Source organism: Python bivittatus, unplaced genomic scaffold (assembly GCF_059951505.1).
Source record: "Python bivittatus isolate LINGU-HERP-01145 unplaced genomic scaffold, Pbiv_v1 ctg000010_np1212, whole genome shotgun sequence".
Taxonomy (NCBI): Eukaryota; Metazoa; Chordata; class Lepidosauria; order Squamata; family Pythonidae; genus Python; species Python bivittatus.
Window position 1 is genome coordinate 5,348,278 of NW_028277029.1, and position 19,929 is coordinate 5,368,206.

Consider the following 19,929-nt stretch of genomic DNA (forward strand, 5'->3'; position numbering starts at 1 on the left):
TTACCCTCCTGGGTGACCACTCTTCAGAGACCTCTAAGAAGGCTGCAGAATTCTCATCTAGAGCTACAGCTGTTAGAAGCCATCTGGTTTCTTCCTCATGTTATTGTTAGCTGCTAATTGCTTTAGGATTTTCTTGCAATTTTTAAAATTTCCTTTTATAGTTATTGTATTGCGTACTGGTCTTTTGTGGTGTTTGGTCTTGGACTGTAAATAAATTTTGACTGATTGACTGACTGATTTCAGAAGCTGGTAGATCAGAAGCCGGCAGTCAGGAGCCAGGGTGGCATAGTGGTGAGGCTGTTGGACTAGGTGCAGAGGAACTCAGGATCTAGCCCACCTCAGCCATGGAGACTGCCTGGGTGGCTTTGACCCCTCTCTCTCTCTCTCTCTCTCGGCCCAGCCTACCTCGCAGGGTTGCTATGGGGAAAAATAGGAGAAAGCCCTATGTATGCTTTGAGCTCCTGCACAAAAGGTGGGATACAAATGTAATAAATAAACCTCCTTGTAAAGTAAGAAATTCCATGGAACTCAGTAAGTGGAAAATTTAAGGCTGCCGTCCCATATACATTTGCCTTTGATCATATAAAGTGAATATGGTAGACTTCTGAAGAATATAAAGATATATAAAGATCAGGCAGAAGCCCATCCTTAAGATTTTATTCTGTGGTGGTAGTTTTACCCATACTTGCAAAAAGTCAAATATAAATTCATGAGACTTGCTATTAAATAAACTTGCATGACATCGTATTATAAACCTATATCCGTTCAAAATTGCTTCTCGCATGTGCCCTGGCTCTTAAACAATCTTGGAATAGTCCTGTTGTTTTTGTAATTTAAAGCAGGGGTCCTGATGTAACATTTCCATATGTGTTTCTGGGTGGAGTAATTACAACTCGTGTATATGAAACATCAGGTTGATTAAAGCATGAATGAGCTTGTGGATGGAGAGATATAATTAATGAAGGTGCACCAGAAATAGTTTAGTTTTAATTGCATCACTCCAGACTTACTAGTTTAGGAACAACTCATATAGTAGCTGCTGTTGTGCCCTACATATTCCCATTCAGAAACTCTGATTTCAAGCTACCAGTATCATCCACGCCAACTGGACAACATCAGGGTATGTGATCCCAATCCAGTAAGAGAAATACTCCATAAATGTTCTAGAAAGAAGTATAGGAAGAATGGGTGGAGGATGGAAAGCTACGGAGGAGCTACAGGCATAGAATGAGAAGGGGAGAAATAGTGGGGAAGTGAAAATCTGTCATAAAGATTATCAGTTTATTTGACTTTGCAAACCAGCTCAGGTAAAATCAATTTAAAACTGCCTCACAAAACTTTGTTTCGGACGGCGACTCTGTGCTTCCCAGCATATTCCAATATTAAAGTGAAAATCATCAATTGTTTTACAAGTATGTTTAAATAAATCAAATAGTTGTTCATGGTTGGAATAACTATTAGTATAAGTTTATTTTGATGCTTTGCTAAAGATTTACAAAAATGTGCCATTGGTTATTATTGCTTATGATGATGATGCCCTTTTTTAACCATAACATGTAAGCCACCTAGGGCAGACTAAGGCAGTGAAAATATTAAATTCCGATATACAAATGGAAAAAAATTAAAGCAGTGGTGAAGTTGTTGATAGCCTCCTAAAGGTAGAAGCAAAGTTTTCTTCAAGTTGACCTTGACTCCTGGTGATTTTGTGGACATATCCATGTTTTTATAGCCAGTCTTTTGCCTTCTGAGATGTTTTTCAACTTTGACCCAACTTACCTTTTGGGAAGGGTCAAGGTCTGCTAGTTCTAAATAGAGAAAAACAGGTTCCTTGGATGATAAATATTCAGCCATTGTCTGAAATACTAAAAATAAATCTTTATTCCAACAGCGTGGATAGATTCACCCAGCATACAAAATGTGATTGATGCATAAATAATACACAAGCAATTCTTACAATAATATTAGATTATGACTCCACATTTTTTCAGCACCTTTGAAAATTGACATGCAATGGTGTCCATCTTCCCATACCTGAAACATAATCAGTCTAGACCAGCTAGTAAAAATGCAATTTCTCAGTGAGACTAATCTAATTTTTGAGACCATCCCAGTTTTGCCACCCGTTCAATTCCAGCTCTGCACCCTGCTTAGCTTTCCCCATGGCTGGCTGGGGAATTCTGGGAGTTGAAGTCCACCCATCTTAAAGTTGCCAGGGTTGAAAAACACCGATCTAACCACTTTTTGAAGCCTGTAATTTAGGTCAAAACAGGCAAGTCCTCCACAGTCTAAGATCGCCTAGATCCTCTCTCCCCGATGTTAGCTTCCTCGGAGGGAAACAAGCAGCAGCCTTCCAGCCGACAACCCAGAGCCCCGCCCCCCCGAGCTGTGATCCACCGGATCCCCGGAGATCCCTCCCCGCCCCACGTGCAGAGAGCGCCCCTCTCCTTCGCTGGGGCCGAGCATCCCCGGGCCAAGCCGCGGCTGGCTGAGTTGGTGCCCACGCGGGCCGGGTTCAAACGCACCCTCGCGCGGAGCCCGGGCCGGAGCGCCCTCCGGGGCAGCGGAAGGCGGTTTCGTTCCTCCCTCCGGCTGGAAGGCCGGCATCCCCGCAGCGAGGGCTGGACGGCGCTTCCGAGCAGGGGCAGGCCGCGGCTCTCCTGCCTCGCTCGCCCCGGGTAACGGCCGCAGGGGCTCCCGCCGAACCTCCCGGCCCGCGAGGAGCCCCCGCAGCGGGCCAGGCTGCGGAGGACTCTCCCCGGGCCGCCTCGGAGGGGAGCCCGGGCCAGCCCGAGGACGCGCCCGGCCCGAGCGCCCTCCGAGGGACACCCGGGAGAGGCACAGCCGGCCTCGGGACGGCGCCGCAGGCGGGGAAGGGCCTCCGCTGCTCCGCCGGGCCGGGCCCGCCAGGCCGGGGTGGGGCGCGGACCTTGCGCTCCCCGGGGCCGGGCTTAGAGCGGGGCGGCTGGGCCCCCGGCGGGGAGGGCCCCCGCGGGCTCATTCCGCCCACGGCGGCCCCTCTCGAGGCCGAGAAGGCGCTAACCGGGCTTCTCCCCGCAGCAGGTCCCCCCAGAGGCGCCATGACTTTCCAGTGGACCGCCGTGGCCGCCTTCCTCTACGCCGAGATCGCCCTGCTGCTGCTGCTCTGCCTGCCGCTCGTCTCGCCCGTGAGGTAAGGGCGCCCGGCGGCCCGGCCGTGAGGGAAACGGACGCGCCGGGCGGGCTGCGCGCGACACGGCTCCCCTGGCCCCGTCGGGAGTCGGGTGGAGACGGGCTCGTTTGCCGCAAACTCGGTTGGGGGGGGAGGAGGAGAGAAGCCGTGGATGTGGGTTTGTGGGCAGGTCCTTTAAGATGGTGGCTCGATGCTTGTCTTTGCCGCTGCAGCAGCTGTGACCTGCAGTACAGCATTAGTTTGCTGCCTCAGCGGCCCGCGCTTTTAGCCTTTCCCGCGTGCAACAGGTCCGTGGCGGCGGCTCCCCAAAGCGATAAATAAATAGTTCATAGTATAATCGCACACACATAGCACACATGCTTTTTTGATCTTGCGTTTATTGTTTCCTTCGTATCTGTGTATTTTTAAAACAGTTACGTTTCAGGTCTCCGAAGCTTAATGAATTTATACGACTAGGGAGCTCCAAACCTGGTAATCCAGGGACCCACAATCTTTGTTCCATTTGAAATAGACAGAAATACCCAATGTAGGTCTGGGGCAAAATTAATTGAAAAGTTGATAGCATGAATTGGCAGTAGTTTTCGAGTTAGTGGTTGCCACTAATTTGCAGTAAGATAAATTGCAGCTGAATTTCCCCTGGCTAACACACACACACACACACACACACACACACACTTATTTCCCCATCACTAAGATCAAATACTTTCTTCCTCTGAAATAATTTCCTCTCCCCTAACAAGCAAGTTGTCAGCAGTTTCCATTGCATCTTTTGCAATTGTTAGATTTCTGCAAAGCCTATCTTGGCATGACCTATTTATAATATTTTATGGTTATTTATGACTCCCACTGATACTGGAGAGATGACCTATATACCTTGTAAAAATAAAAATGTTCGTGTTTGAAACTCTCTACAGTACATAATGTATATAATGTGTATAATCAGAGCCTCCAGAATTTTATAACAGCTATCAAGGACAGCACATTTTATTTGTGTTATTTTTTATATGTTTTTAAACAAAGCAGGTCAAGAAACAGGCATCTACCTTATAAGTTTTACAGAAGCTAAATCTGACTGATTTAGCCCAAAAAGTTTCTTTTAACCAGAAACTCTAAACAAGCCTTCTAAGTATAATATATAAAGAGGAAAGGAGGTTGACGATAAGCCCTGAACAAATATCAGCATTTCATTGATTCTTCCCAGTAATCTTGGTGCTCTAGGCCACATATATGTTAACTGTGAAACAGATCTTTCATAGCATTGTTAAGGCTCAGTCCAATTAATCGTGCATAAATTACATGCTTAGACATATCCGGAAACCAGCTGTTTGAACACAACTGCCTTAAGTTAACATTAGGAATTCAGAGATGAGTATTTGGTAATACAGTGTCTGTCCTGTACCAACAGGATAGCTGATGTTATGATTTGAATAAAGCTTTAAGAAGAACTGGAGGCGGTACATGAATGTCATTAAATCTAGACGCTAAAGATACCTGGTTTCATTTGCTACAACAAGTAGGGTTGATGGGACTGGATCTGAATTTCACAGGGTACTATCACAGCAGCTGGTGTGGACAGAGCTACCCCAATAAAATTTCTCACTTTTCTACAACTCTTGAACACAGCCCCCTCCCAGAGTTTGAATCCAGTAATCCTACTTAATTTATTAACTTTACTCAATTGAAAAACCACCTCAATTGCCAGAGCAACTCTAGGTGCTGTATAATACATTAAAGACATTAAAACTCAAGAGAAAACAAACCGATAATAAAACCAGTATTAACTACCCTACTGAGGAAGGAAAATACAATAAGTACCAAGGAAGTGATAGCTCAGTATCAGTGCGAGGACACACACCATCCTGCCCCAGGGCCTACTGAAAAAGCTATGTTTTGGGGGCTTTCCTAAATTACAGCAAGGCTGCAGATGTGTGAACTTCAGAAGGGTGGGGATTGCTATTCCAAAGGACACGGGTGGCCATGTCTCTTAAGATGGTAGTTTTATTGATGGGACCTGGCACATGTCAGCCCTACTAAATCTAGTAGGATGGGCCGGTTTAACTGGAAAAAGGTAGTCATGGAGATGTCCAGGTCCTGAACTTTTTCATGTGTATTTTTATATCAGTCCTTCCCATATTATCAGCAAGTGCTTGAAAAATAATTCAGGCAATTTTGTGATACACATTGAAAAGGCTTGCATAATGGGACGTTCGTATACTAATTCTTGGAATGTGATTCTGTTTTATAGATGGAATAAGATTTTTACGATCCCTATATGGAATAAAATTTCAAACTATTGGAACAAGGCATTCCTTACTATTATAGTTATATTAATTGTTTTATTTCTTGGTAAGTAGAAAATCAATTTTGCATGTGGCCATTAATATGAACTGGATGTGAAACAAGTGAACAAATAAAGTGTGGAGATTGTATTTATTGCCTAAAGATTGATTTTGCTGCAGATGGAAGAAACAATAGGCAATATATCATACAAAATCAATTGAACAAGAGGCGAATGATGTTTTCCTATTATCAGATAGCAAAACTTAATTAAGATTGGCATAGAACATCTAATGGAACATTTATGGCAAGAAAAGTTTTTTGAAGAATCAGCAGGGGGCACTATTTCTACTGTAGTTACTTTTGAACTATGAGAAAAACAGATAATTACTGGAGATGGGTATCTTTAGGACAATTTTTCTCAATCTAGTGGTTGCTAGAAGTTTGGATTGCAAGTCTCACCAGCTGCTGCCAGCATGTTCAGCAGCCAGGGATTAAGAGATGAGTTGTCCATAATGTGTGGAGAACACCAGATTGGGAAAGGCTGCTTTAGAGGAATTGTACAATGCTTGTTGCTAACTTTGATTTAGTTTTCTTTGAGGGCTATTTTAAAGCTATCGCTAAATATTGTGTTGATTTTATTTTCGGTTATGATGTTGGATACATGTTTCATTGTGGCTGGATATATTTCACTGCTGATGTACACGTTTATGTTGTTTAGCCCTTATTATAAAAATCATCTATTTAAAGTACGTAACTATAAAGAGAATTTAATATTAAAATATCCAAGGAAAGTTATGGACTTTATATTTCATTTCAGTAGCTATTAATTTTAATGCTTAAATATAAATCTATTTTCTGAGGCCTGATTATTAAACTATGCTATGTACTTCTCAGTGTAGATATACTCTGAACTAGTAGGTAAGGAGATAATAGAAAGCAAGCGCAATCATTATATATATTGTTTATGCTCACAGATGCAGTAAGAGAAGTGAGGAAGTACTCAAACGTTCATTTAACTGAAGAAACTACACACGCGACCCCCAGTGCATTTGATCACGTTCATATGAAACTTTTTAGGTCGCAACGAAATCTTTATATATCAGGATTTTCCCTTTTTCTTTGGCTGTAAGTATAAGAATGGCACAGACCAACATTTTCTAAAGCATAAATAAATGAATTGGGTAAGTTAAGTAAAATAAAGAACAGCAGATGTTCATGCATATGACTAATACATATTAATAAAATCAATTATATTAAAAGAAAAATGTCTCTTGACTTTTAATCCAGAAAAAAAACACCTGTCTTCTGAACCGGCATAGTCTTCTTAGAATACTGCACTACAGAAGGCAGTGATAGAACAATTAGTTGAAAAGATTGTCCATAATATATTTAGTTTCTCTGCATATGGAAGACTTGCCATTAAATTTCTTGAAAGCATGTACATTCTCATACTACTTTCAAGTGATTAATTCCACATGGGTTTCTAATGAGCTTTCCAATATAAAGCTTCTGAGATGTGTCAGTGAGCGGCACAGGCAAAAAATGCTGTTTTAACTTTATTTTATACTTCAGTCCACATTTTTAATATATTGCATTTTGTTCCCTTCATGGATTGTGCATACTTTGAATTCAACAGCCATTTCATCTATATAACGGCAATGTATCACCACTTCTGATGTGGGTGGTGTGGGATTGCTCTCAGTATGATTTAGTACTGATCTTGCCATGGCGAAATGCAAACTTTATTGCAATAAAGGTAGTTTTCCCGATAAGGCAGAACTAAGAATGTCGACAAAAGTGACATATGAGAATGACGTTGCCATAAATTATACTTTAAAGAAGCGAACAATCCACAACCTTTCACATAGCCTCTAGTGCCACCTCAGATCAAAACCACTTTTGCTTTTATGTAAAATAAAGATGTAAAGCGGATGCATTAAGCCTCCATGAGGTTTAACATGCCTATCAGGCACTTTAAAACCCCTCATATCTGTATCTCCTGCAAATGGATCAAACTTGTTAGCATTCCTCGTGATGTTATCACTGGCTCGTAGGGCATCCCCCACAGACCAAAGCCAAAAACGAAGGAATTAAAATTTTAAAATGTGCTGCTGCTATCCACAAACGTTGCCAACCTCATTCTAAACTTAATGGCAAATGCATTGTAATTCATCTGGAAACCTCTGATGTTTAAGTTGCAACAAATAACTTCTGAGACATTTGTACAATTCAGGGTTCTACGTGGCAGTAAACTCTGATGGCTAATAAAAAAAAAAATCTCTAAAATATTATCTTTTAATTTAAAAATCAACATAAAGTCAATTTTAAAGTCATAGAAAGTGAAACGTTTCCTTAGCTTTTTTTAGTAAAAACTTATGAAAACAATTATCGGTTGGTGTTTTGGCTGTGCTGATGAATTAGTGGCTTTTTTGTTTCCCAAAGTGTACTGAGACGTACTGTTTCCCTTATCACTTTATTGGCAAAAGAGATGGAAGCTGAGGCTGTTCTGAAAGTGGAAATAGCAAACAGCAACGAAGTTGCCCGGAACTGCTTGGAAGAGAATGAAAGACTGCAGCAAGTATGTTTCCTGGGTAACTGGTTTTGTTTCTGTATTAAGTATGTTTCTGGGCCCAGTTAAGATTTTGTCATCTTAGATTATATTGTGAAACTTGCTTAGTCCATCTCACCTTGCTGGATAGGTTCTCTTCTATCCTAAGAAAACAAATTAATGATGATTTGGCATATTGCAGTCTCTGTCAGCACACTTGCTGTGGGACTTGATAAACCCTGGCTGAACTACAGCAGAGGATTTGGGATCTAGATATCCAAAATGGCAAAACCAAAGTCTCCCGTCCCTTTTATAACAACAATTCTTCCTCCTTCCTGGACTATCCCTAGATACTTCTTTGAACATCTTATATGCTCCACGTAAGAGAGCTGGTTTGGTGTAGTGGTTAAGGCACCAGGCTAGAAATGGGGAGACTGAATTCTAGTCCCGACATAGGCACAAGGCCAGCTGGGTGAACTTGGGTCAGTCCTTTTCTCTCAGTCCTAGGAATAAGTAAGCAAGGGCAGAAATCTTGCTAAGAAAACTGCAGGAACTAGTCCAGGCAGTTGCCAGAAGTCAACACTGACTTGAAGTCACAAACACACACACACACACACACACTCCACATAGGAGAGTATTTACTTTGACCCAAATGGGGCACTGCCTATTAGGGCAACAACTGGTAAATATATAAACCTCCTATACGAAAGCCAAACTTGTTTCTGTTCAGACTCAGAGGTAGAGTCTGTCTCACATGTGATATTAAAATGTCCATTGTACGCTCAATGAAGATCAAGTTTAATACCCCCAATTGTTAACAACTCTAATTGCCATTGTGACCAGGAGACCATTATCCTTTTCCTGGGTGACCACTCTTCAGAAACCTCTAAGAAGGTTAAAAATTCTTACCCATAGCTACAGCTGTTAAAACCGATCTGGTTTCTTCCTCGCGTTATTGTTAGCTGCTAATTGTTTTAGGATTTTCTCACAATTTTTAAAATTCCTTTTTATAGTTATTGTACTACTAGTCTTTTACTGTGTTTGATCTTGGACCATAAACAATTTTTGATTGATTGATTCATTGATTGGTTATGTTTCTGTATTATGACTAGAATCCAGAGAATAACTGTGAGGGCACAGGAATGCTTTGTGAGATTTCTGACCTGGAGGTGCAGTCCAGTTTTCATGTTCAAGTCAGCTTTCAATTTTAAACAAAAGAGAAATTGGCCTGTCTTTTCCAAAATAGCTACGTAATTAGATCTGTGTTCATCCCCTTATTTAAATTAATATAAGGACAACATATATTTGTTTTCCTATAGCAGAGGAAGATACAGGTAGTCCTCACTTAACAACAACTTGTACAGCAACCATTCAAACCTACGGCACTGAACAAGCAATACTTATGACTGGTCCTCATAGTTGCAGCTGTTGTAGCATTCTCATGGTCATTTGATAACAATCCAGGCATTTGGCAACTGACTCGCAATTACAATGTCACAGCATTCCACGGTCATGTGCTCACCATTTGTGACCTTCGCTGCTGGCTTTCAACAAGCAAAGTCAATGGGGAAGCCACAAGTGGTCTCAAATGGTGACCACATGATGTTGCACTTAATGACGGCGCGGGATTCATTTAATGACAACAACCAGAAGTGCTGGAACTGCTGTCACTAAGCACTGCAGTCATGTGACATTGCACTTTACAATCACATTGCTTAGCGACAGAAAATCCAGTCCCAAGTACAATAGTTAACTGAGGACTACCTCTACTCTGGACTGGCTTGTTCTCCCACTCACAGAAGATAGACTGGATTTTCCTTTTGTTCTTCCCCTATGGGAGAATTTCTGCACTCCTAGTTCTGTTCCTGTTTAATTTCAGATTACAAGACACTGGAGAACCACAGTTTCTCCTTCTGTCTTCCCTTCCCTTGTTTCAGTAGTTACAGTCTCAAAGGGGGTTGGTAGCATAGTAGTGTCCCGAGGCATGTCAGAGGACCTCTCCAATGAAGGATACAAGTGTAAATAGGGGAGTGTGCTTCAAGTATCACTGTGTGAGCTTTAATTTCCCATGCCAGTTAAAAAGGTTCAAAAGACTTGAAAGCAATTCCAAACTAGAAGTGTTTCCAATAGTGAAGTGGTCTGTAGCAATTCTTGAAGCGTTCAGTAAGGTTACCTGAATGGGCTTTCCTATGTGCTACAAAAGGGGGCTATTCCTATTCAAAGCCCTATTGTGTCACCCCATATAATCCATCTTGGATATCCTATTAGAGGGGTGAGTAGGAGGTCATCTGGTGACATGATTGCATCACCAAAAGGGACAGAGCTAAATTTTTCCTCCATTTTTTCCTGATATGGGGGGATTAATGGGAATGAGAGCAATGTGTTTCCATCCCCACCATTAAACCCCTCTAGTTTGCTTGAAAAGTGACTGAGGTTGCTATATTTTGGGTGCCTTTTCATGTGTTAAGCTTGGGGATGGGAGCATTTATCTCCCTGGAGCCTCTTCCTTCTATTCTCACTTTAAAAATCTGAAAACTCCAAAGTCAACCAAAAAGCAGTGATTTTGGAGGGGAGGTTAAGGATGGAAATTGGAAGCTTGTCAGAGAAAAAGAAAAAAAAATGTTCTGCCAAAATTTGACCCTTTTTTCTGCAAAACCTAGCAGTGTACTCTCAGGGTGGTTGGAGGGAACAAGAAGTTATAGGGTTGTCTGCATTCTGTGAATTGCCCACCTCTTCCATAAGAGTTTCATAACAGTTTGGCTCTTGTTTCTTGAGTTTCTTAGAAGACCTTAGAAGACATTGTAAGACTTAATGCCTTTGTTCTATCAGTCATGCCTGTTTTTACAGGGACTCCATCCTTTGGTAAAAGAACTTACAGTATTATAAATTAATACCTACCAACAAGAAAGTCAAAATAATACATTTATGTAAGATGCCAGCCTTGGCTAAAGCTATTATCTCCAGTGTCATGGCTTGGTTAATGTTCTTGGTAGAGTGAATTACTTAAACTGAAGCCAGCTCCAGGATAATGAAGTGCCTTCTTCCACTGTCCCACTGAATGTGAGCAGATGCAGGAATGTGCTGAACTTGAAACGAAACAGAACTGATTTTTTTTTCTTTTGGCAGTCATTGAAGAAAGTTAAAAATTCTACTGGTGAATATTTGTCTGTGGTAAAAAATGAAAAGCTAGTCCAAGAAGTGGAACAGTTAAAAGCAGAATTAAAGAAAAGTACAGAAGGTATTTTTTGAAATACTATATTGCTTAAGGAAATATACTTTGCATAGAATCACAGATGCAAAACATTTTGTTCCCTGTCATGTACGATGCAAAATACATTGCTCCCTCTAGCAAATAGGTTGCAACCTGCTTCTATTATTTTAACAACAATGTATGCAGCTATAGCTAAAAGAAAGATTGTAACAGGCCTTTAGTGAGCCCCCCCCCCTTGGTTTGTTTGTGTGTTTCTTTTTTTCATTCTAGTCCAATTTCTGTCATCTTGCTATCTGTTACAGGTAGTCCTCAACTTATGACCATTTGTTCAAAGTTACAACACGCTGAACAAATGGTGGTTACAACCAGTCCTCAGAGTTCCAGCTGTCCCAGCAGTCATGTGGTCATGTGATTGCAATCTGGGAGCTTGGCAGCTGGCTCACACTTACAGCCAGTTGTAGTGCCCCACGATCATGTGATTGCCATTTGTGACCTTCCGTGCTGGCGTCCCCAGAAAGTCAGTGGGGAAGCCGGCAGGGAAGGTTGCAAGTCACTGGGGTAAGTCTCCCTCATCCGTACACCTTCCCCAGGCCCTCTACGCTCATATTGGCCACTCACGCACCCCTGCGCATCTTCCCCGTGCCTCCCTCACACCCTCATGCATCTTCCCCAAGCCTCCCCATGCCTCCCTTGCACCCCCATGCACCCCTAGGCACCCTCCCTGAGCCTCACCAGGCCTCCCCCACCACTTGCACATCCCTGAGCATCTCCCTGAGCCTCACCAGGCCTCCTCAAGCTTCACTGCATCTCCCCCCTCCTTCCTTTGCTCCCTCCTCCACCCGGCAGCAACCACCCAAGTGTAAGAAACTCCAATGCTCAGTTCCCAACAAAAGCAACTCTCATTGAAACTGATGTAGGTTCAAAGAAAAGTTCATTTATTGAGAAGTAGTGCACAGTTCTAGAGCATTGCTGAAACTAAAGCCCACACACACCAAAGTTGATTTTATCCTCTTTCCCAATTCACCGCCCCCCTTCTGTCTCACAGCCTCTCTTGCGCATGTGACTGGTTCTCTCCTGGTCCCATGCTGGTACGGCCTTGGGCATTCCTGAGAAACAGATAACAGTCCAGCTGTGCCCAACGGTTCACCTACTAACTCTTCTCCCCCTGCTCTTTTCTTTGTAATGGCAGAAATGAAGCAAGCAATTTAGCAGGACGGTTAATTGATTGCAAGGTTCTGACACGAAGCTTCATGCACTCGTGCTGCATTAGCCCCTCACACACCCCCTCCATCTGGCAGCAGCCACTCCAAGCTTTGCTGCATTTGGACTGCGTTGCTCCAGCTACCCGCACACCCCCACATGCCCTCTCCCACCTGGCAGCAGCCACTTACCTGTCTGCCAGCCTGCTTGCAAGCCACATGGGACATGCAACTTCCTGCCGGCTTCCCACTGATTTTGGTTGTTGTGAGGAGGTCCTCGCCTAATGACCTCTGCAATTCAGTTAACAATGGCAATTGGGGCTGCAGAGATTGCCATTGCTCAGTGATGCAGTCATGATTTACGACCGCATCGCTTAGTAATGGAAATTCTGGCCCCAGTTGCTGTTGTAACTCGAGGACTACCTGTATTCCTTATTGTTCTGTCTTACTGTATTTTTTAAAATGCTTTTACTTGTGAGACACCCAGAGTTGTTGGCAGTCAGGCAGCATATAGATGTAATAAATAAATAAATTTTGGCAAGTAGATAGAAGCCCTAAAATGTAGTATTAAAACATAGTTTACCTAGCTGTTGAGAAGTTCAGAAGCTGCTTCTCAATAAAGGACCGCACAGCTGGTTATAGTTGAGCCATGCAAGAAAATGAAAAACCAACGATGCAGAATTATTAGGGACACAGTGATAAATTCTAGGGTCAGGTCCTTATTTTGGTATGATCTGTTTTGCAATGGATAGGATAGATGTATAGAAATTTTTTGAGGTTGCTTCAAGAAAACCAAAATCATGACTATGATAACGCAATCTTTTTATTAGCTTCCTTGTTCAACTTAGGTTGTCTTAATAAAATAGCACTGCAGAGAGAGTTTTCCTGATTCTGCATGCTCTTTCTGGATCTAGCAAGATTTATGAAACTTCTAGGGTGTTTACTGCTGAAATGAATAATATTGCTTGACCTTGTGAAGATCAGGCAACTAAAATGTATTAAATCTTTGGCTACATAGAGAATATAATGTTTTCTGAAGGCAAACGTTAATTTTCAAATTAAATCTCAAAACAATTGTCAAAAGTCAGTATAACTATCAAACAGAATAAAGTCTTAAGCCAGTGGAGTTTTCCAAACATCAGCATTTCAAACACCAGCAAAGGAAGCAAAAATCCTCTAAAAAGAATTAACTGTGAGATACTGATACAGAAATTTGAGCACAGAATGTGGAGCTACGGTAAGATGTGGTTGAAAAAATGACAAAGGACATTTGGGAAATGGAAGGTGATTTTTCAGAAATCACTCTTCAATGTAAATTGGGTTTTTGAAAAGTTTAGGCAAAGAAACATAATGACCCAATAAATCTAGATTAAGCTTATCGAACTTAATTAACTTTGATTTTGTATATTAAGGAGCTATGAACTATTTACAAGACTAGCTTTGCTTAAAGCAGATCTAATATTTTGTTCTTCAGTATTTTGTGACATACTTGTTATGAATGGTAAAGATTATAGTTTTGTTCTATCAATACAATTCTGTAGATCTAATATCTATTCATTAACTCTTTTCAGTAATAATATATTAGAACTTCATAGCGAAGAGCTGTCTGTGTATGATTGAAAAAAGCAACATGGGCAAAAGTATTATTATGGAAAAAGAACTGAAAGAAGGAATGCAGGGTGTGACCTCTTGAAGAAAAGGGGGCATATAATATTAATAAATACCTCTCTCAAATTCAGTTTGAATTTGAATGTTGAATATATCTTTTTTTCCCCTTTATCCAGGATGAAAATAATATTAGCCATAATATATGCAAAGTATTACTGCCAAATGTATGTATTAGAACTACTTAGTAGCAGTAATTATAATCATTTTCACAGACGTGTGGATGCACACGAGAACTTACAGAAGTTTTGATCACACACCTCTGCATGCATAAGGGATTCTCAGAAAGATGATAAGATTTGGAATGAGGAAGGGAAAGTAAAGTTTACACAATGTTTGCCGGCTCTTATAAACAGACGTGGTTTGTATACAAAATAAACATAACAAGAACATTGTTCTTGAGATGAACTTCTTCCTATACAGTTTCCTGTGGTGGTTTAGATAGTTATGAAACAATTTAATATACAACATTATAACAACAAAATTGTTTTTATAGTCAAAATCTGAAAATAGTTTTAGAAAATTCAAAAGAAAATTATCTGTAAATGCTTGTAATTTGTAAGTGCTGTTTTCAGTCAGGAAAATATCATATTTGAAATTTTAACTTGGCTCAGACATGGAAATTAAAAGATTTTTTTAATCTTCTAAATGTTGAACAGTATTATTAATTTACTTCTCTAAGGCACAAAGAGATTGGATTAGATTGTGGCTTCTTCTGAGATATCCCACTGTCCCCACAAACAAGAATCATGGAAAACCTGGACATTTTGCTCTTAAAATTTTCTAAGTCTATAGTTTTAAATCACCAAGGAGATAACTTGATATATAAATCAGATCATATGTCATACTTTAGTATACTCTTATTCTCAAAAGTCAGAAGCTAGCCTTCTGTTGGTAAAGTTTTCAGTTCAGGTGTATGTGTTTGTGTATGAATTAATATAAGACCTTTGTTTAAGTGTCACCATGCCTTGTGTTGTTCTGAGGTTATGATTGTGAACCCTTTATGAAGGATGGATAGATTAGTAGGCATTGAGGCAACATTTACAGCAGGAAAGATAAATGGGTCAGTCCAACAGCTTCTAAGTAGGCTAGAAGAACATTTAAGAAAGACATTAAATGGATACTGTATATTACTGGCTTGAAAATTGTACCAGACCTAGCTCCTCTTCTCTTCAATATTTTCATTAATGATTTGGAATCAGACATGAAGGGAATGTTTATTGAATTTGTGGATTAAAAAAAAATAAATGGGATAGCTAATACCAAGAGAAAAGAATTAAAATTCAAAATAAACTTGATAGTTGGAGAAGTAGGCTGAGAATAACAGAATGAACGTTAACATTGACAAATGCAGAGTTCTTCACTTAGAAAAAAGAAGTAAAAGATGTTTAGAATGGTGCTCTTCAAATATTTTAAAGGAAGTCCCATAAAAGAAGGTCAAGATGTGTTCTCTTACTGCAGAGTACAAGACACAGAATAATAATAATTATTGTTATGGTTGGTCACACAGTGAGCCAAATGTTTAGACTGATTTGGCATTTTGTTTCACCTATTGAGTCCTCAAGGACCTGGGATAGGCAGTGTTAATCCATCGTTGCAGGATATAAGCTGTTCCAAGTAAAGCTGCCTTTCTGCAGTTGACTGGTGGTGATTTTATCAATGTTGATGATGTTCATGTGGTGCTCCAGATGTTTTGGGATTGCACCTGGGGGAGGGGAGGAGGAGGAGGAGGAGGAGGAGGAGGAGGAGGAGGAGGAGGAGGAGGAGGAGGAGGAGGAGAAGAAGAAGAAGAAGAAGAAGAAGAAGAAGAAGAAGAAGAAGAAGAAGAAGAAGAAGAAGAAGAAGAAGAAGAAGAGAATTTATTAAATATATATGCAGCCCGAATCCCAGCAACTCTAGGCAGTTTACAATTCTTGAAACATTTAAAAAAAAAAAATGGATTTAAATTACTGGCAGATTCCAACTGAATGTTAGGGAAAAAAACTGACTGTAAAGGTAATTAAACAGTAAAACCAGAGAGGCAGTGGGCTTCCTTTCATTGGTTGTCTTCAAAGTGGAGGCTGGACGGCCATCTAGGATACTTAACAATCTTTTAGCCACATGAAAATATGAGATAAGCCAACTCATATGCAGCCTTCTGCCACTTTTGTGTGAACTTCCAAAGTTTAAATAACTGCAGGGGAGGAGTTAGCCTGAATCAATACTTTCAAAGCACTTCTGTTTCAATTTCAGTGGTTTGGTTGGTGGTGTTGCTGTTTGTCTCCAGGAAAAAAAGATGGTAGAGATTCTATTGGAAACATTGCCTTTATGCTCTCCATGGATCATTTTACTTGGTGAAAGAGGAGTGGTGGTATTTTTAAAAATGATGTTTTTTGGAGTATTAAAGCAATCAGTGAGCTGAGGCCACTTTCTGTGTAACTCATATGGATGCTCATCCTCTTCAGAACATGATCTTACAGTCACAGCCCAAAGCTAAAGATTTCTTGTATGCTGGACTTTGACATTCTTCTACTTAGAAGACCTCACCCATCTTGCCACAAGTATATTTTTGTCAAAACAGAATAACAATGTAGTGAATGTGCAACTATCTCTGGATATCTTGGTTATGTTTAGAGATAGGATTGTTTTTAGTTACAACCAAAGGGTTTTGCCTGTCCTCTATAAAGCATACAATAATTCGTTACTGTAGGATCAAGTTACCAAAAAGAACTGTTTCGCAATCTATTATTATGGCACTTTCTTTAACATAAATAACTTTTTTAATAGTGAATTACTGTTGAAATTAATACCATCCTCTGGCAAATCTTAAATTGTTATGTAGTGAATCTTTATTAACAGAATTTGAATACAACAGACAACATTTTCTTCCATAACCAAATAAGGGACAAATATGTTATCAAAGTAGCCTGGACGATTCATGTAAATTATACAGTATCATTTACATAAATGTATGTAATCTGTGTAATCATGTGATTACATAACTGATGTAATTATGTCGTTTGCCTAATTACACAATGACACGGATTAATGTAAACAAAGTCATTTGTAGACGATTTATCATATACTCTCCCCCAAATGGTCTATTAAACAGAGTTTATGCATTTTAAAAGAAGGCTTCACAAATACAGTTTAGTACTTTCAAGTGTGTACCATTATATAAATATATAATTATATAAAAATCATACTCTTATCTCCTCTCCACTTCTTTTTCTCAGTCTGTGAAACTACCTTTCCTGCCCTCTATCTTCTTGTGTGTAGCAGTTTTCCAATTTCTTTGAAATTGCTCTGACCTTTCAGATAAAATGCATTATTTGTCAAATATTCTTTGTTTATTCCTGAGCAATTAGAATTATTCAAACTTCAATTCATCTTTTGCCATCTGTCTGAAAGCCCTTGCCAGTTTCGTCCCCATTAAAAAAAAATGTAATTTTATTTTTGAAAATTGTATCCTTTAATGTACAGAGGTTTTGTAAAAATGCAGTTACTTGTGCTGAGTAATATCATGCCTATGTCTTACAGCTCTCCACAAAACAACAAATGAAATAACTGCTGTTAAGAAGCAGTCTGAAGAGCTTAAAAAAGAATATGATCTTCTTGTAAAACAACATGAAAAACTACAGGTAGGAGGCAGAGGCATCTGATTTGGTAAGGCAGAACTTTTTAAAATGAGACGTGTGTGATCCAAGACAACGTTCATAAAGACATTTTTAATTCATGTTATGATTCAACATCCGCTTTCAGAATAATGGGAACTCAATCCCTTAATGTATTTAGAACACTTGTTGGAATGAAGCCTATTTTAAACAGAGTTAACTTCATTAATATCTTAGTAACACGGTGTTCCTAGCATCATAATGTGGGGGAGAAGGAAAAAGGGAGAACCCTCAGAGCTACTGAATTTGCTTTCTTAAAAAACTCCTTAGATAAAATATATTGGATTCAATGCAGTGTGAAATACAGAAATGAGAAATGCATCTTAGTAAATAGCTAAAATCCTTTTGAGATAGGGGAAATTCATTCACAGTGAATTTCAGTCTTTCTGTGATATGCAGTTTATGATTTATGTGCTCAGTCTTCATTATCAGACTTTACCTCTAAAGCTCAAGTTTTACTTCTTCTCCCTTTGGTATGTATTAAAATTCACTGAAACCAGGTGTATTATGAAGGCTGTTCTCCATCTGTGTGATGAAATTTCCCAGGATGCAGAAACAATATACTTTAATAAATTGATTAAACCTGTAGTCATTTTGCAATGAAAATTACCATATATGAAATTATACTCATTTTTCCATACATCTACCTGTTTGTCTTTACAGCACCAAAGAAATGAAGACTCTAATAAGAAAGACCTTTAAAGCATAACAAGGATATCTGCATCAACCTGAACTGTTTGTTTCATTTTTGCTTTACAGGTACATATGGAAAAACTTTGTTTCCTTTTAAGAGAGATTTACTGTACTGCATTTATTGCTGAAACATCACAATTTAACAGTTGCCAGATATTTTATTTTGCAGCAGTGTTTTTGCCAAATCTCTTTTAGTCACGCCAAAAGTGCAGTGATTCCTTGTCACAAACTCTGTTTGGTTACAAAATACTAATGAGTTCATACAGTGGATTGCTGTTCAAAAACCACATCTACACCTCTTTGGCTGCAAGGAACTAGTGATTTCTTTGGATCCAATAAGTGATATATTGAAAGCACAACATGTGTTATCTTTTTAATCATAAAAGGATGATATAAATCGTTTTAAAATGTTCTTACCCGGTACTCTGAAACGAAAAGAGGATTTAAATACCAAGTATTGTTTTAATGTGGAAAATGCTTTATACATTACTTCAAGCATAAAATTACGATGAATTAATCCACCTTGTTAGAAATGATCAGGAATGTCATCAAATTTGGTCAGTATAAGAATTAACATAGTGACATTACTTATATAACCATACAATTAGACAATCGGTAAAAATAATGAAATTGGTTCAAAGCAACCTTGCCCGGCCAGGTGTCTTCCAGGTTTGTTGAGATTACAATTCCTCAAATTACTGGCTGATACAGCCGTTTTGGGAGTTCCTGTCCAAAGTCATATTGGAGAAAGATGTTTGATCACTGTGTACTTTATTTTTATACATTGAAAGAGATATGCAAGTTTTGTTCCAATCTGTAATTCTTCACTTATATCTGTTCAAGAGTTTGCATAGGTATTTGCCAATATCTTATGTTTTACAATAGATAATGCTTTTGAAGAACATTTATGTAATGTTTATCAAGCTGTGCATTTTCTGAGATTAATTATTCTGTACTTATGCTGGGTTGGATTTGGACACATTTCTCCCAAAACATGGAACCTGGATACCTCAGAGGCTTTACATTAAAGAGAGGGGAACACTCCCTAGCACCACTTCTGATGCTGCTCCAGAGGATCTCCTAACCTTCCTGAGCAGCTTTACAAAGGGAGTTTGGAACAGAAATTGTTGAAAGGTGTTTTCTCATTCCCTTCCATTAACATAGTGGAACTCTGCTGAATGCAAGCCTGAATCCAGCTCGTTGCTTTCCTTATTCCCATCTGAATGGGTGGCCTTTTCCACATTTGTGTCACTATTTTACTTGGATGTTCATTTCTTAATAAAGAGATGTTTAAGCTTTGTTTGGTCTTCATAAAGGAACCATTCTTGTAACCCTGAAGTAATTATGTTGGAAATGAGTTGGACAAAATTAGTTGGATACAAAGTTCCAGAGTTCCAAGGCAGTAGGTTTGCCTGGGATACGCTGTGTAAAAAAAAAGAAATAATTTATTTTAAAATAAAACAAATATTTAGAACTGTAACTGGTTGCTGCTGAATATCTACATGGCATGC

The 19,929-nt window shown here is 39.5% G+C and overlaps 1 protein-coding gene across 3 annotated transcripts; it reads left to right on the top strand.

Moving 5' to 3' along the window:
- The first annotated feature begins 2,395 nt into the window (after positions 1-2,395).
- BCAP29 (B cell receptor associated protein 29) lies at positions 2,396-19,717 on the top strand. Of its 3 annotated transcripts, none has more exons than XM_088153319.1 (8): positions 2,396-2,675; positions 3,061-3,169; positions 5,415-5,515; positions 6,424-6,574; positions 7,892-8,027; positions 11,124-11,235; positions 17,592-17,692; positions 18,389-19,717. In XM_088153319.1, exons 2-8 carry the CDS (start codon positions 3,078-3,080, stop codon positions 18,425-18,427), a joined length of 732 nt encoding a protein of 243 aa, XP_088009445.1. In that variant the 5' UTR covers positions 2,396-2,675; positions 3,061-3,077; the 3' UTR covers positions 18,428-19,717. The 3 variants fall into 3 exon arrangements, with proteins under 3 accessions (XP_088009445.1, XP_088009489.1, XP_088009404.1); XM_088153363.1 differs by having other exon boundaries at positions 2,407-2,675; positions 3,058-3,169; XM_088153278.1 differs by lacking the exon at positions 2,396-2,675 and having other exon boundaries at positions 2,705-3,169.
- The last annotated feature ends 212 nt before the right edge of the window (positions 19,718-19,929 follow it).

Excerpts from the sequence above, each read along its gene's own strand:
- BCAP29 (XM_088153319.1), top strand. The coding sequence starts at position 3,078 with ATGACTTTCCAGTGGACCGCCGTGGCCGCCTTCCTCTACGCCGAGATC. Across the intron at positions 5,516-6,423 it reads ATTAATTGTTTTATTTCTTG|ATGCAGTAAGAGAAGTGAGG; the intron begins GTAAGTAGAAAA and ends TTATGCTCACAG. Across the intron at positions 11,236-17,591 it reads ATTAAAGAAAAGTACAGAAG|CTCTCCACAAAACAACAAAT; the intron begins GTATTTTTTGAA and ends TATGTCTTACAG.